The 15,934-nt window shown below is 47.1% G+C and overlaps 2 protein-coding genes across 2 annotated transcripts; one reads left to right on the top strand and one right to left on the bottom strand.

Moving 5' to 3' along the window:
- Window positions 1-251: 251 nt before the first annotated feature.
- LOC119376655 (uncharacterized) lies at window positions 252-1,034 on the bottom strand. The gene has a single exon (XM_037646411.1). It carries the CDS (start codon window positions 1,032-1,034, stop codon window positions 252-254), a length of 783 nt encoding a protein of 260 aa, XP_037502339.1.
- A 3,362-nt stretch (window positions 1,035-4,396) lies between these two features.
- On the top strand, window positions 4,397-5,562 carry LOC119376656 (putative nuclease HARBI1). Its single transcript, XM_037646412.1, has 2 exons — window positions 4,397-4,774; window positions 5,329-5,562. Exons 1-2 carry the CDS (start codon window positions 4,397-4,399, stop codon window positions 5,560-5,562), a joined length of 612 nt encoding a protein of 203 aa, XP_037502340.1.
- The last annotated feature ends 10,372 nt before the right edge of the window (window positions 5,563-15,934 follow it).

Below are 15,934 nucleotides of genomic sequence, written 5' to 3' on the forward strand. Positions count from 1 at the left end.
TACCAATTTGATTACGTGGTCGGCGCTCACGATAACGGAATCATTGTCTCTTTCCCAGCAAAGCCCGAGGACTTTTATTGTATGTGGATCGCCACCGTCATCTTCCAATGATAATCGGTTCGTCTGGAACTGTTCTCTTAGCAAGGAGCTGTTTGATGCCCACTTACGAAGCTCCATGCCGGCGTCCGCTAGAATGATTCTCGCCTCCGAGTAAATCCGTTGAGCCGTCCGCAGGTTGTCCGCACCGATGACTAAATCATCGACGTAAAATGACTGTCGGAGGCATTCCACTGTTCGGGGAATCGCTCTTCGGAGACTCGGAAATGCTGGTGTAACGTTGCTGCTAGGAGAAAGGGGCTGGACTTAGCGCCGAAGGGCACGCGGGTCATTTGCCAGCGAACGATTGGCGGAAATGGTTCGTGTTCCGTCGGGAGACGAGCAACCCATAGGAAGCGCAGCGCATCTCTGTCTTCCGGGCGAATGCTGATTTGAAGATACGCCTTCTTAATGTCAGCCACCATGATTATTGGATGCATCCTGAAGTTGAGCAAAAGTTTAAGTAAGTCGGCATCCATCTTAGGCCCCTTCATGAGCACGTTGTTCAAGGATGGTTGACCGGGAGCATGAGATGACGCGTCAAAAACAACCCGAAGCTTGGTGGTGACGGCATCACGACCAATTACTCCATGATGCGGCATGTAGTACGTGTTGGGCTTGAGCACCATGTCGTCTGGAACTCGGTCTGCGTGGGATTCGTTGAAGTATGCCTTGATGGTGTCGTCATAATGAACAAGAAGGTCTGGTTGCTGTCGGAAGCGACGGAGCTGCATCAGGAGCCGCTGTTTAGCGAGGTCGTAGTTGCTTTGGCCGGTTTCCAGACCAGGCTCCCGAAGAAGAAGGGGAACCTCGTAGCGCTCTCCTTTCTTGGACACGTCATTTTCGAACAATTCAAGGGAGTTGCTGTCGCTTTGGCTGCCGTCAGGACTGTCTTGCACACCTAGAGAGTCGATGCACCATAAGTTGGCAATTCGCATGTCCACGCTTTCAGTGGCTTCTTCGACAGCAATGAAGAGAGAAGTAGCTCGCGTTCTTGATCCTTGCGCTAGGTTGCTCAGAGTACCCTGAATGGTCCATCCAAAAAGGGTTAAACCCTTTTTCGGGTCCAAGGGTTGGAACCCAAAGGGTCGAAGGGTTAGAACCAACTAAGCGTGCCAACGCCCGTGGCAGTTGCTCGTGAGCGTCACCCCTTCGTCCTCTTTTATTTGTAACACATTTTGTAACACATGATTGAACTCTAATGTCGTGTTAAGTCTGTTAGCAATTACTTTTGTAAATAGCTTGTAGACAACGGACAGTAAGCTGCAGGGGCTGTAATTTTTCAGGTACTTCACGTCCCCTTCTTATGGATCAAGATGATGTTGGCATTCTTCCAAGATTCTGGTATTCTCCCCGTCGAGAGACACTTCGCATACAGGGTGGCCAGTTTTTCTAACATAATCTCTCCACCGTCTTTCAACAGGTCTGATGTTACCTGACGCTCACCAGTGGCTTTGCCTCTTTGCATTCCCTTTAGGGCTTTCTTTACTTCTCCTGTCAATACTGGTGGGATGTCAGATTTCTCTGGGCTATTACTGCTTCTTACGCTATCATCCTGACTGTCTCGGCTGCTGTACAGATCTCTGTAGAACTCTTCCGCTACCTCAACTATTCTATCCATATTGGTTGTGACCTTGCCTTCCTTGTCCCTTAATGCATACACCTGATTTTTGCCTATGCACAGTTTTGTCTTCATAGCTTTGAGCTCACCATACCAATGCACTATAAACAATAAACTACTTCTGTGATGACACGTTTCACTTTCGTGTTATACCGATTCCTATGAAGGAGGGATCAGCCTCATTTTTTTTTCGCTTTTCCGCGAGTGGACGCAAGCTGCACCTTGAATATCTCTGCAAATGTTAATAGGGCTTACACGAAACCGCATCTCAAAGCGACATATTGTGCCTTCAGAAGTGCAGACACAATCTGCAGTCAGCACACAATCGCCCTTGATAATTTATTGCATCGCTCATAGAACGGGAACCTGTACAAAGACGCGCATAACGATTTCAACTCGTTGAGTTTTAGTTGGGCGTCCGCAACAGCTCGGCGGACGCAGTCTGCCAACCATTGCGCAAGACACTATAAAGTTGGGCGTACGTACGAGCCTACGTACGCAGCACGGCTGCGGGAGAGAAATGCGCATGCGCAGTACGTAACTTATTACTCCAGGGATGCGCACGTACGCCCGTAACGAGACGTTGCGTACCCTAACGCAACGCTTACTACGTTGCGTTCTCGCGAGACTGCGAAGAAACCAGAAACAGAAACAATAGACATGATGGCTGCAGTGGCTTTCGACGCAGGCAGCAACAGCGAATCCGATGCAAGTCGTGTGTACTCCACATTGAAAGGACGTTTCCACGCCAGACAAGGTGCAATCAAGCGCACGTTCCGGCGTCCTGACGAGTGGGGAAGACATAGCCTGGCCTCCAAAAAAAATCACCAAGCAACCGTCTTCGACAGGTTGTGTGCGGAACGCGTTATTCTTTTCTGTCAGGCCCCGCGGTGAATGACCCCGTGAAAAAAAAAAAAAAAAAAACAGGAAAAAAAAAACGTAAGCTTGGTACGTGCATTTATTCATGCTGCAACATAATGCGCGTTGAGCGTTTGTGCGAGCTTTAACTCATTGAAAGGGCTGCTTGTAGATCGGAAAATCAAGAATACGTTGAATACGACCAGTTGCTGCAGGATACTTGTAAGGGCCGTATTCACAAACGAAACTTATCCTTAACTTATGACTTAAGTAACCGATCGGCACTTAACGCGTTTCACAGACCAATCTTGTACTTAAGTGAAACTTAAATCGCCACTTAAGTACCAGAAAGTAAAGTACAGCTACTTGCTACCTTGAAAAGTTATCCTCAACTTATGACTTAAGTAACCAATCGGCACTTAACGCGTTTCACAGACCAATCTTGTACTTAAGGTAAACTTAAATCAGCACTTAAGTGCCGGAAAGTAAAGTACAGCTACTGGACTACCTTAAGTGCTACTTTAGCTGTTTTTCGTCAAACAACATGGCCGACCACTACGGCTGTGTCGCCTACTCACCGATTATGCTGGCCGTGTGGAAGAAATTACGCAGGATGAAGCATACCGTTACACGCCGCCGTTACGCCAAGTTCTCAGGGATCGGCACAATCCCATCGAGGTGTATAACGATGCGGGATTCCTGTCGCAGTCGCTTTTCCAAGCTGGTGGTGCTACACCTGTTACAAATGCTGTCGCTGGGCATAAAGGACAACGAACGCGGTCAGTCGGTTCCGCCACTGCATGCTGATGACATACGTGAAATATATTTGAGAGCTGAGGTTCCTTCGCTTGCTTCATCAAACAGTTTTAGCCAGGCGTCCGCAGCAGCTTGGCAGACGCGGGCTTTGATAGCAGCTCGCGTCCGTAGAGCTGCTGCGGTCGCCCAACCACATACATTGGCAGCTTGCGTCTGCAGAACAGCTGTGGACGCCCGAATAAACTGTGTAACGGAGCAAGTGAAAGACCTCACCTGTTATTTTTTTTAATTATTGGTTCCTTTCACATGAAAACACTCCCATTATTAAGAAAGAAGGGAACGCCAAACGCTGAAAAGCAGAAAAAGAATCCAAGGAACGAAACGCACATATGGCCACAAAAGAACCGCTCGTATTGCATGCGATATCTCAGCACAGTAAACAAACTTGTAGACGACAAAATAAGCGCGAGTTGTGATGACCACTTTATAGCGACGGCCGCTGAGTGGCGGCTGCTTGTTGTGTCTAGCCGGAGGCTTAAAACCGACAAAACCGACAAAAGCGAGAAATAATTTATTCCGCCTGTTACGAAAAGTACCTTTATGAAGACTAGAACATTTACAGGCAGTGTTCCGCGAAAGTTACAGTAATTTATTGGTGCTTTATTTAATGAAACAAGCGTGAAAACTTCTGTAGCCTCGTTCCCAGGAGCCATACTTACCCAGAAAAGTGGTACTTTCATAAGTGCTCGTTAAGTGTGGTTTTTGAAACTTTCCCCGCACTTAACTCAAAGTTATACTTTCCTCATACTCTCATAAGTGTAACTTATCGCGCAACTTTCCCTGGTTTTCTGATCAAACAAAATGGCTGACTATTCTAACAGTCTCGCCGACTTCGAGGATTTTGCTGGCCGGGTGGAGGAAATTATATAGGATGAAGCGTATCGCTACGCGCCGCCGTTACGGCCATTTCTCAGGGATCGGCAGAATCCTATAGAGGCATACAACGACGCGGAATTCCTGTCACGGTACCGCTTTTCCAAGCGAGCAGTGATACGCCAGCTGGAAATGCTGCCGCTGCACCCAAAGGACAACGAACGTGGTCACCCCGTGCCGCCACTGCTCCAGCTGCTCATCGCACTGCGATTCTACGGCGCCGGAACCTTTCAAGTTGTTACCGGAGACCTTGTTAATGTGTCTCAGGCAAGCGTGTCACGCATCAACGCACGCATATCAAGAATGATAGCCGACGCATTGTTCCCGCAGCTTGTGAGGTTGCCCAACGCCAGTGAAGCAGCCGTGGTAATGGAGGAAGTTTATGCCATGGCGCGTTTCCCTGGTGTGAGCGGCTGCATAGACTGCACTCATGTGCCCACGAAAAATCCCGGTGGCGAAGACGCGGAGGTCTTTCGGAATCGTAAGGGCTACTTCTCAATCAATGTCCAGGTATGTTTATGGCTCTCCCGTTGACGTAAATTAGGGAAATACTCGAATGATTATCATGTTTATAAAAGTAGCAGTGCGACGTTGTATGCATAACATAAATTTGTACCAATTTTCCCGAGCATTATATCTATTTCAGAGTGAAAAAAGATTGCTTCCTATTGCAGGCAATCACAGGGCCTCAACTTCAATTTTTTGATTTGGTGGCCAGCTGGCCGGGTTCAGCTCACGACAGCCGGATATTTGACAATAGTTCGGCGAGAGTACAGTATGAGCGAGGGACGGTGCCTGGCATCCTACTTGGCGACAAGGGGTATCCCTGCAGATCCTACCTGATGAACCTATTTATGGACACAGGGACGAAAGACAGCCCTAAGCACAGGTGAAGTCAAGTTGGAGCAATCGTGGAGCAATACTATTGTGTATACAAATGCCTAAAATGCTAAAAAAATGCTTTGTTTCGGTACAACAAGTCTCTCTCACGGACTCCCTGCAGTGTCGAGAGGGCGTTTGGAGTGTGGAAGCGAAGGTTTCCATGCCTCGACATGACACGTCAGATAAAAACATCATCAGTCCCCATCATCATAACAGCTTGTGCCGCACTGCACAACTTCGGCCACCTCCTGAGAGAACCCGTCCCACCTCCACCACAAAGCCAGGTCATTCATGACAGCAGTTCACCGGCTACCATCTCATCTGCTCCGCCACCACCAGCAGCCATGCCACTTGTGCCAGACACAGCAGGCGGATTCAGGATGAGGGAGCGCATAGTCGCGCAGTATTTCACTTAAACGAAATGAAACAGCATAACAGGGATGTGACTTTATTCATACTGTTTATTCATAATGTCTAGCTGAAGCTTTAGCATTTGTGCCTTGGCCTTCTGATTCGCTATTTTTAACCGAAAAAAGCTCCATTGCCTCACTTTGTTGCGCTCTTTTTTGCTTGTGTTCGATCCGCATAAATTTCAACCTCAATAAATGCTCTCGTTTCTTTTGCTCGCGGTCCTCTTTGATGGCATCCAGGCGGGCACCCAGTTCGATTGGGACAGCCGTTTGCCTCTGGCTGCCGCTGGTTGCAGTGCGTTTCGTGCCAGCTGGCACAGCGGCGCTGGCAGTTGCAGCTGAAGCGACTCCGGAAGTTGTTGTGGGTGCTCCAGCTGCAGCCTCTGATAAGCTTGCACCACCGCCATAGCACGGTTTGATCATTGCAGCATCCTGTCCTTGGCCATGGGGACGTGAATGAATTGGTGATGACTCTTCCAGCGGACTGCTAGGCTCTTCCCATGAATAGGAGTCTGTTGCCCCGTCGTACATGTCTTGACAACCTGTAGAAAAAGTTCATATGGTCACACTGCTTGCCGATTCCTGCATAGCTACACCAAAGGTGTCGCATTGTTCTGAACACCATGCTGTGTGTGTACACTCTACAGTCATGTAGTACCTAAAGTGGCCATTGTAACCATTTTATTTTTAAAAATGTCACGTGGTGCAATCTACCTATATCTTCAAGGTTTGATGTTGCTTTGTTGATTCGTCACATTGTGACGCTCAATTACATGAGACAGTAGAGGGTGGCAACACCGAAGCCTGACAAACACACCGTTCAGAAAACGGCTAAAATACTGGACTCTGAAAATGCGTACGTGACAGTTGCAGCGTAATAAACGAAACACATTTGTGTTACAAAAAAGTGAACTTAACAGACCTAAAACATGGGCAATGAAAAAAATACGAAGGAGCCATACCAGCGGACTCTTCCAGAGCCGTGTCTTGGGTCTGCGACAGCAGTGCAGCGACAGAAGGTGTGCACAGGTGGTTCGAGGACTGCGATCCCCCGGGCATAGCATCATGCCGGCTGCGGTCGCTGTCGCAGGGGTTGGGCAGACGAACAGCCATGTGTGAAGCGATGTCTCCTACGCGCTGTAGCTCGTCGGTCATTTCGCTTAACGGTGGTGTTCCGCCACCTGAAATGCAAAAAATCAAAGAAACGAATTGAATGAGACTTCAAAAGAAAGTTTTTTTAAATGCGAAGCATTTCTTAGCGAACTTCGGCGACTTTGAGAGTATCTATCTATCTATCTATCTAGCCGCCTACGACTTTGCGCTCTCCTGGCCGTATCGTTAATGGGATTTATACCAAAATTGGTATGGCATAACATGACTGAATGGCAAACATGAATGACTGGTCATATTATGAAAATCATGACTAACTTGTCATGAAAACCATGATTTACACGCCATGGCCATAGTGCTCCTGAGGCCGTTTTCTTAACTTGATATATTCAAAAATTGCTACGATGAGACATTTCTGTATGACCAACACAAATGACAGGTGGTAATATTAAAATCATAACCTGCATGTCATGTAGAACATCATTTACATGCCACGCTCATGGCGTGCTGAAGGCCGTTCGCTAGCTTGATATACACCAAAATTTGTACTGCACGACGTGACTGTATGATGAACACAAATGACAGGTCTTGACATGTGAATAATAACATGCATATTATATACAGCATTATTTGCTTCTTGCTGACTGCTTCGCATTACATCGATTCCCACAGTGCGTGGGAGCTGCCGGTTTTTTTTCAAGCACAGCATAATGAGCAAACGTTAAACGAACGCACAAGACGCACGAAATGAATGTGCAAAGGCAGCGATGCATATAGTGCGCAGAGGATTTACTGCCGCAACTTGCACTCTTCCTTGTACCTAGCACAAGTGTAAGAAAACGCAACCATGATTGCAGACGCTGTGACAAAAGTAAGGAGCGCGAGCGCTGCCTATTTTCGCGAGTTCAGCCGAGGCCGGACTTCAGAGACGCGCTGGCGTTCCTTCTTATTACCCAAAGACAAGGAATGCTACCTAAAGAGAAGGAATGCCAGTGCGTCTCTAAAGTCAAGCTGCGCTTCAAGTCATCGTGGTAAATTTCCGAACGCTGCACAATGCCCTAATGCAGGATATGTCACTAATAATATCGTAATATCAATCAGACCAATGCTTACCTGTCGCAAACCGTTCCCGCACGTCTTCAGCGTTCCTCCTTCGCCACTTGTCTTTCATGTTTTCCCAGCATTTCTTGAGCTGGGTCCATTTGCGCGGCGTGACGTTGTGGCGGCTGTTAAACTCATCTTCAATCTTTTTCCAGGAATCGCGCTTTCGACTCGCGGACGCCGCGTCGGTCCTCTTGTTTTCGACGATGCTGCGGTAGCGTGAGAGCAGGTCCAACAACACAGCGCGTTCTTCCTCGGAGAAGTTGATTTTTTTCTTCTCCATCGTCAAGACAAATAAAAAATATTGCACACACACACCGTGAAGAAATGCTTAACGTCCCCGAAGCACAGCGAAACTGTAAGCCACCGTACGTAGCGAACACAACATAACTGTTGCGACGGGCAGAGGTAACAGCTGACTGGGGTATCACTGGGCTATAACTGGGGGTCACTATAGGCCATTGTGGCCAGATAAGTCCGAAAAAAAGCGCAAAAATATAAATACCTGTTTTCTTTACTCAGCACTGTGTGCATGTTATCACTGAATCTTTTCTTTCCACATTATTTTGATGCAAAAGTTAATAATTTGCAAATAAATTGATCGTACACGCCAATAATTTACGTAGCCTCAACACCATGCGACATACTTGTCCCGAAAAGTGCTACTTCGGAAAGTAATACTTAAGTGTCGTTCAAGAAACACTTTTCTGAAACTTTCCTTATACTTGAACTTTTCTTACACTTACTGTACCTCCACTTAAGTATCGTTTGTGAATACGGCCCTTACTTACTTAATTACTTACTTACTTACTTACTTACTTTATTTATTTATTTATTTATTTATTTATTTATTTATTTCTCTCTCTCTTTCTTTCTCTATCTTCCGTTTCTTTGTCTCTCTCTCTCTCTGTGTCCCTTCTCTTTCCTACTATCTCTTTCCGTCGCTCTCTATTCCTTTCTCTCTCTTTCCTTGATTATCTCTCTTTCCATCCTTCTTTTTCTCTGTATTTCGTTCTCTCTATCTATTTCTCTTTCTTTCTATGCTATGCTTTACTCTCTCCCCTTCTCCTCACCCTCACATCCCTTTCCTATCCCCTTGCTATACTATACCATACAAGGCTATGCTACGCTGTGCTAACGTGCCTGGATAGCCGAGTGGTTAGGACGCTCGCCTTCGGATTGTGGGTACGCGGGCTTGAATTTCGCCTCGCGAAAAATTATTTCCTCCTAGAGTTTCTCTCTTTCTCTACCCGGTTAGAGAAAGAGAGAAACTCTAGGAGGAAATAATTTTTCGCGAGGCGAAATTCAAGCCCGCGTACCCACAATCCGAAGGCGAGCGTCCTAACCACTCGGCTATCCAGGCACGTTAGCACAGCGTAGCATAGCCTTGTATGGTATAGTATAGCAAGGGGATAGGAAAGGGATGTGAGGGTGAGGAGAAGGGGAGAGAGTAAAGCATAGCATAGAAAGAAAGAGAAATAGATAGAGAGAACGAAATACAGAGAAAAAGAAGGATGGAAAGAGAGATAATCAAGGAAAGAGAGAGAAAGGAATGAGAAGAATGGTTCTTGACTTACAGGAGGATCCCGACTTGGGCTTGGCCATTTACGCAGACGACATTACATGCTGGGCTAATAAGGGCTCGTACGGAAGCAGGCAGGACGTACTGCAAAGGGCCATTGACGTTATAGACTGTCACATGAAGAAAATGAACATGACTTGTTCACCGGAGAAATCGGCATACATCCATGTGAGACCGAAGTACACCCGGGCTGACAGATCCCCAGAGCTCCAATTAATACTTGCAGGCAAGACGATCAGGAGAGTAGCGCAGCTTCGAATTCTGGGTATGCACGTCCAGGAAACGGGAGCACCGCGCACACCCTTGGGAATCTCAAGCGCACGGTCAGGGGTATAACCAGCCTCTTGGGTCGCATCGCTCGCAGTAGAAAAGGAATGCGCGAAGCTGACACCTTACGGCTAGTGCACGCCTTCGTAGTCAGCCGTATTACATATGCACTGCCTTATCAAGCAACTCGTAGGACAGACATCGAGCACGCGGACCGACTCCTTCGAATCGCCTGCAAGGCAGCCCTAGGGCTGCCTCAAAACACCAGCACCGCAGCTCTTTCTCAGCTCGGGATGCTCAACACATATGAAGAATATGCAACTGCTACGCTCCTTGCGCAGCGGGAACGGCTAAACACCACGCCACAAGGACGGGCTATACTGACCAAGCTTGGCTTTCCTCTTGCCCCGCAGTACAGTGGAGATAGCACAGAATTAATCCCCCCGACTATACGTTCACAGATACACGTGGCACCAATACCGCGTCACATGCACCCGGACTTCCACAGCGCGCGACGCCAAGCTCGTGCACGAAAGCTTCGCAACTACGGCACTGATCCTGACGTGTACTACACGGACGCCTGCCCCTCCGGCCCCACTCCAAGTGGGTCCCGCACGTACACGGCAGTGGCAAGTAATAGAGGACAACTGGTGGCAGCAGCGACGATACGCACATCTTCCGTGGCAACAGCGGAGGCCGCTGCAATCGCCCTGGCCATCACAGATGCAGACAAGCGAGGTACAAACTCCACCGTCCTCACGGATTCACAAAGAGCATGTCGACTTTACATGCATGGCACACTACCACGAACTTTTCTCAGAATCCTAGGCTCGCACATCGCATCTGACCACGGCATCATTTGGTGCCCGGCACATATGGGTGTTCCCGGGAATGAACGGGCCGACCGACTCGCTCGCGCAAGTACATACCGAGCGACGGACGCCCCTGTCGACGAAACCATAGCCCCTGACAACGACGAGCGACCAAGCGGTCGAGCCGACATCCTCGAAGCTCAACGGCTCGAGCGACGCACTATGGCACCACCTCACCCGAATCTGAACAGACAGCAATCGAGAGACTGGCGCCGACTGCAGACGAACACGTACCCCAACCTACACACACTTTCCAAGATACACCCCTCCGAATATCGAGATGAATGCCCCTGGTGCGGAGGGATACCAACACTGACACACATTACATACAGCTGTACCTCGCGTCCTGTTGCGGCAAACTCCACGCTCATAAAAACACACACATTACCACACTGGTCGTGGGAGGCGCGAGTCTCGGATCAGGCCTTGGAAAGCCAACTGGCAACCCTGGACCAGGCCCGGCGAGCTGCAATAGCCAGTGGAGCACTGGACGAAGGGCCCCACCCACTTTAGGTGCTAATAGGAATAGTTAATAAACGTTTATTCTCTCTCTCTCTCTCTCTCTCTCTCTCTCTCTAGCTTTATTTCTCTTTCTTTCTTTCTCTCTCTCTCTCTGTACTCGTTCTCTCACCCATCAACGTTATTGCATCCCGCGCCGGAGCAATCGCCGCCCGTGTTTTGACAGCGAAGCCGAAGGTGAAGACGACGATGATGAAGAGGACGATGAGAGCGCGTGCCAGTCTGGCGGAGCATTTGTGGCATTAGCGGTGGCTAGGCAACGCGAGGTGCTCGGGGGGTGGGGGGGGGGTCGTACACTTTTTGTCGTAAACCAAAGTTTTTACGGCCGACTACACAGCTTCGTCGTTGAAAATGCGAAACGGTACGGATGGTTGGTTTATGGGATTTATCGTCCAAAAGCGGCTCATGCTAAGAGAGGCGCCGCAGTATAAACGGCATTGTCTTGTTTTACTAATTAATGATCACTTATTACTTTATGTGATTACCCTAGTAAATACAACGTCACAATGACGTCTTCAGATAACAATGCATACACAGAATCATACACGAACCATAAACGAAAACGTACACACATGCATGTATACACAGAAAATCAGGGCTTCAATGCGACATATACTCTAACAGCAACTGGTAGGCTACATACAGCCATAATTTGGGGTAGCACACGCTGAATCAGTGAGCAGCCACGAATTTCGACATATAATCGATGTTTTGGACCCACATTCTTAAACCTTACTACTTTCGTATACGTGGGCCATGACAAAGCACAATACTGTTATTCCAACTTAATCAAGAAAACTATAGTTTGCCTATATTTTCCATAAGACTGGCACATTTACAGCATAACATACTACGTACGACCAATAGAGGCAGTAACGTTTACTAACCCATCACGTACACGAGCAGTAACCCTTACTGACCCTGTCAAGAAAAGTAATAATGGCAACATTTGCTAGTTTACTACCTCTCACATATCTCAGTAGTAGTAAAACGTTAGCGACATGTAATAAAGATGACATGGGTGTAGTAGATAGTGTAGTTACTGACTTTTTACTCCCTTTTATAAGAGCGCTAAGTAACAGATACAAAATCGATTGCAGGAGCAGTTGGTGCACTTACTCCGCCAATGTGACCCTAACCACATTACTTATCAGCGAACACCTTCGACAATAATACTTAAACCACGAACAATTAAGAGAACACTTTATCATCTCGAAAAAAAGCCGACTAAAACTAAGATATATAGACCTTGCCTTACGGCTTCAGTAATTGCAAGCCTAAGCAGGCAGAAGAAAATAATTTCTCGATCTCACCGGCGATTTTGTTTATGAAAAGCAAGGATAAGAACTTCGGGCAACGTACGACACTTATACCTGTTTTTATCCTACTCTTGAAGCCGATAAAAACGAGCTTCCCGAGACAGAACTCTTTCCCCTTTGATCGTTTAGACGAGCGTCCCAAGTTCACTGGGTTCTCCGAGACACGACGTGTTCGTGAAACGCCCACGTGGCATTGCGCAGCAGCTCAGCCCTGACAACGGCACGCACGCACGAATGGAAGGAGTGTGCACTTGCTCATTCACGGTTGACTCAAATTCAGTCGCGGAGAGCAGACAGCGAAGTACAATATCACTACATAAATAACAATGGAAAACGACCTGCAGAGTTCTACTGAAGCTATAGGCTGCTGTCTTCCCTTGCGAAATGGGTAAAATACTGTGAGTTGTTTTTCTTTTGCTTTTACTTTCAGTTCCAACATGACCTCTTGGTCACGTCTATCTAGAATACGGGTGCGTTTTATTCACAAGAGCTGCTGCCTCTTGCGAATGCATCGCTTAGATCTGTCTTGCGAGCGGGGTAGCAGTCGCACTTCGAACTTCTAGCCTTCGCCTGCCAGTCCGCCTTGGTGGCACAGTGGTTATGGTGCTCGGCTGCTGACCCGAAGTTCGCAGGTTCGATCCCGGTTGCGGCGGACTCATTTAGATCGAGGAGATATGCAAGAGGCCCGTGTACTGCGCGATGTCCGTGCACGCTAAAGAACACCAGATGGTCGAAGTTTCCGGAGCCTTCCACTACGGCGTGCCTCATAATCGTATTGTGATTTTTGCACGTAAAACACCACAAATTATTATTATTCGCCTGCCTCTTGTCGTGCAGACTGCATAATACCACAGGTGTCAACATGTATCGGTATTAGAGTGGACCGTCTTAATACAACCGCCCTCTATGTGCGCCTGTGATTGCACGATGAACAATGTTGTGCGTACGCGCGCATCACTTCTATCTTTCCCTCGCCCTTTCGTATTCTGTTTCCGCCCTCTTTTTCTTCCCTAAATGTGGGGTAGCAAACCAGGAGCAACTTGCTTAGCTTTTTTTCTTCTCTCTCTCTCTCTCTCTCTCTCTCTATGATTCTTGGCCGCACGATACAACCCAGCACGCAACTCACGTTTTGCGATAATGTCGCAAAACGTGAGTTGGTCACACTGGCAAATTTAATGCCCTTTTGAGCGATTGCACTTACGCCCTCAGAATGGCCCTTTGGCGGCTCTCTGCTACACGGGAAAGGGAAGTGCACTTTGGAAATGGTTATAACGGCGATGGGTACTTAAGTAGCACAACAGATATTCGTTATTTCAGGCAATGTTTCTGAAGTAAAATTCTTAAGTAACACTGTGTTAAAGCTGTGAGCAGCCCTTAAAATAAACTTTATGTACAAACTCGACGGCTGCGGCCATTGCACGGCGTGCGCTGGGCATGCCCCTGGTGGTCGTGGCTGTAAACTGCCCGAAAACGAGAGTAGCAGAGTAGTTTTGTTTGTGTTATAGTACGTTTTAATTCATAAGAACATTCCTCATAACGAAAACGAAAGTTTAAAAAATGCTGTGAACTCGGCTTCGGATAATAACTTATTTATTCTCGAGCCACTGCTACAGAGGCGTAGACACTCCGCCGCAGTGAAGTGAGTTTGGCGAACGCAGTCACCGGCAATTGCGCTTTGTCGCGGGTGTCACTAAACGCTCCCGTGTGACAAAGTGCGAATGACACTAGCGGCGAAGTGCACTCCCTCAAAGCGCACTTAAGTTGCCCCGTGTGACAGATCGCTTCCATATACATACAAACACGGCATTACGCGTCAAACGAGTGGAACAGATTTCCCGGTGACATTGTTACTATTAATGATAGCACCATGTTCCGTGATGCATTAGTTAACATCGTATAATTAGGTTCTGTGAAGTATTAGCGATCATTGTAATATACGAGCTTTATTTGTATGAATTAACTGTACTGACTGCTTCTTGTTTCAGTTATTTTTCCGTGACAACCCACTCCCCTCTGTAATTCTTTTTGGGCGTGAGGGTACAATAAATAAATTATGACGTCTTGGTTGACGCGACGTTTATTAGACTCAAGGCCTCGGAAGAGAATGGGCCGAGAGCGCACACCCCCGGTGATGATGGCAATGACACGCGGGGACGATGAGGACAGAGAGACAAACGAATGATTATGATTATGATAATGCACAGATGAGAAAGAAGCACATAACTAGTGCCCACAAAATAAATAAATAAATAAATAAATAAATAAATAAATAAATAAATAAATAAATAAATAATGCACTGCGAACCTTTGACTTTTTTCCATGTTATTTGAAAGATATTTTATGGCTGTCACTGATATGTGAAAAGGCGTAGCCGTAATTACTGTTGTAGACTAACTAGATGTATCTATTTATTTTTTATTTCCATAGGTTGGGTGCAGCGGACCGCCGAAGTAGTGAAGTGATGAGGTCACAAAAGTATGAGTCACTCTTGTCCCTCCGTGATTTCAGGGTTCTAACCTGCGTAGCATAGGCAATGCCGTGAGTGAGCTGGAGCCGCGTCGTAAGCTTTCCAAAACGGCAAATACGCAGCTGCTTAGGCCCAACAGCTGCGTCTGCTGGGCAATAAATTTGCGTGCCTGTTTCCAAACACCTGCGCAAGCACGAAGCTCTCACGCAAAACCACGAAAATGTTTAGCTTATGCGGGCAGCTGTACGGTAGGGCGTCTGGGTTGCAGTCTTAGGCCTAAGTGGTCCCCGTTTCCGTGTAATCACTCGCCACCTCGCTGAAATTCGTCGTAGGTACCGTACCGAATCATTGAATCCTCGCGGAATTATGCTCACTGGTTCCGCGATAATGAACGCAAAGCCATTAGAAATTTGGCTATGGGCTGTGCATGCCCGACGGAAAATATGCCGATCATGGGCCTTGTAAAACAGAAAGCCAAGCTTCAGACATGAACATCACTTTCGCAGCGCGAATTTACTGCAACTGAGGTGTACGAATAGCAGTAATCTTTGGGACCTAATCGAACGCAAATCAACTAGCTCCAGAAGCGAATCCAATCGAAGATCAATTGCTTTTCAATTAATATTTGAATTGCGATAAGCGGCATTCGCCATTAACGAAGCTCCCGTGCTAGAATTCATACGTTAGAAAGTCTCTTTCACTGTGCCGATCTTTATGAAGCGTTGTTTATCTAAAAAAAAAGTGGGGAATGTTCATTGGAACTTAACAGCTGGTTAGGGTGCTTAGTAGCCTTTAGAAAGCGCTAACAATAACGTTGTTTTGTTTTTGTTTTCTCACCTTCAGAAAGCTGTCTCCTGATCGACATAGTGTGCTTCACTTCGCGACTTTTTTTGATGTCCACTGTGCCTCCCGGAATTAACTTAGTCGCCCTTGCCTCCGATCTTGTGTATCGCCACAGGTTCACATACCAGTTTTTTTAAAATATCAGGATCATACAGAAAAGATTAGCGTTTCACTGTTAGACTTCATACATGAAGCAAATTTGCATGCGTATTTTTGACACCGCGTATTACTGTACCTGAGGGCTAGCTTTCCAAATAATAAAAAAGTAGGATTATTCAATTAAAAGAACAAATCAAG

This window comes from Rhipicephalus sanguineus, unplaced genomic scaffold (genome assembly GCF_013339695.2).
Source record: "Rhipicephalus sanguineus isolate Rsan-2018 unplaced genomic scaffold, BIME_Rsan_1.4 Seq180, whole genome shotgun sequence".
Taxonomy (NCBI): Eukaryota; Metazoa; Arthropoda; class Arachnida; order Ixodida; family Ixodidae; genus Rhipicephalus; species Rhipicephalus sanguineus.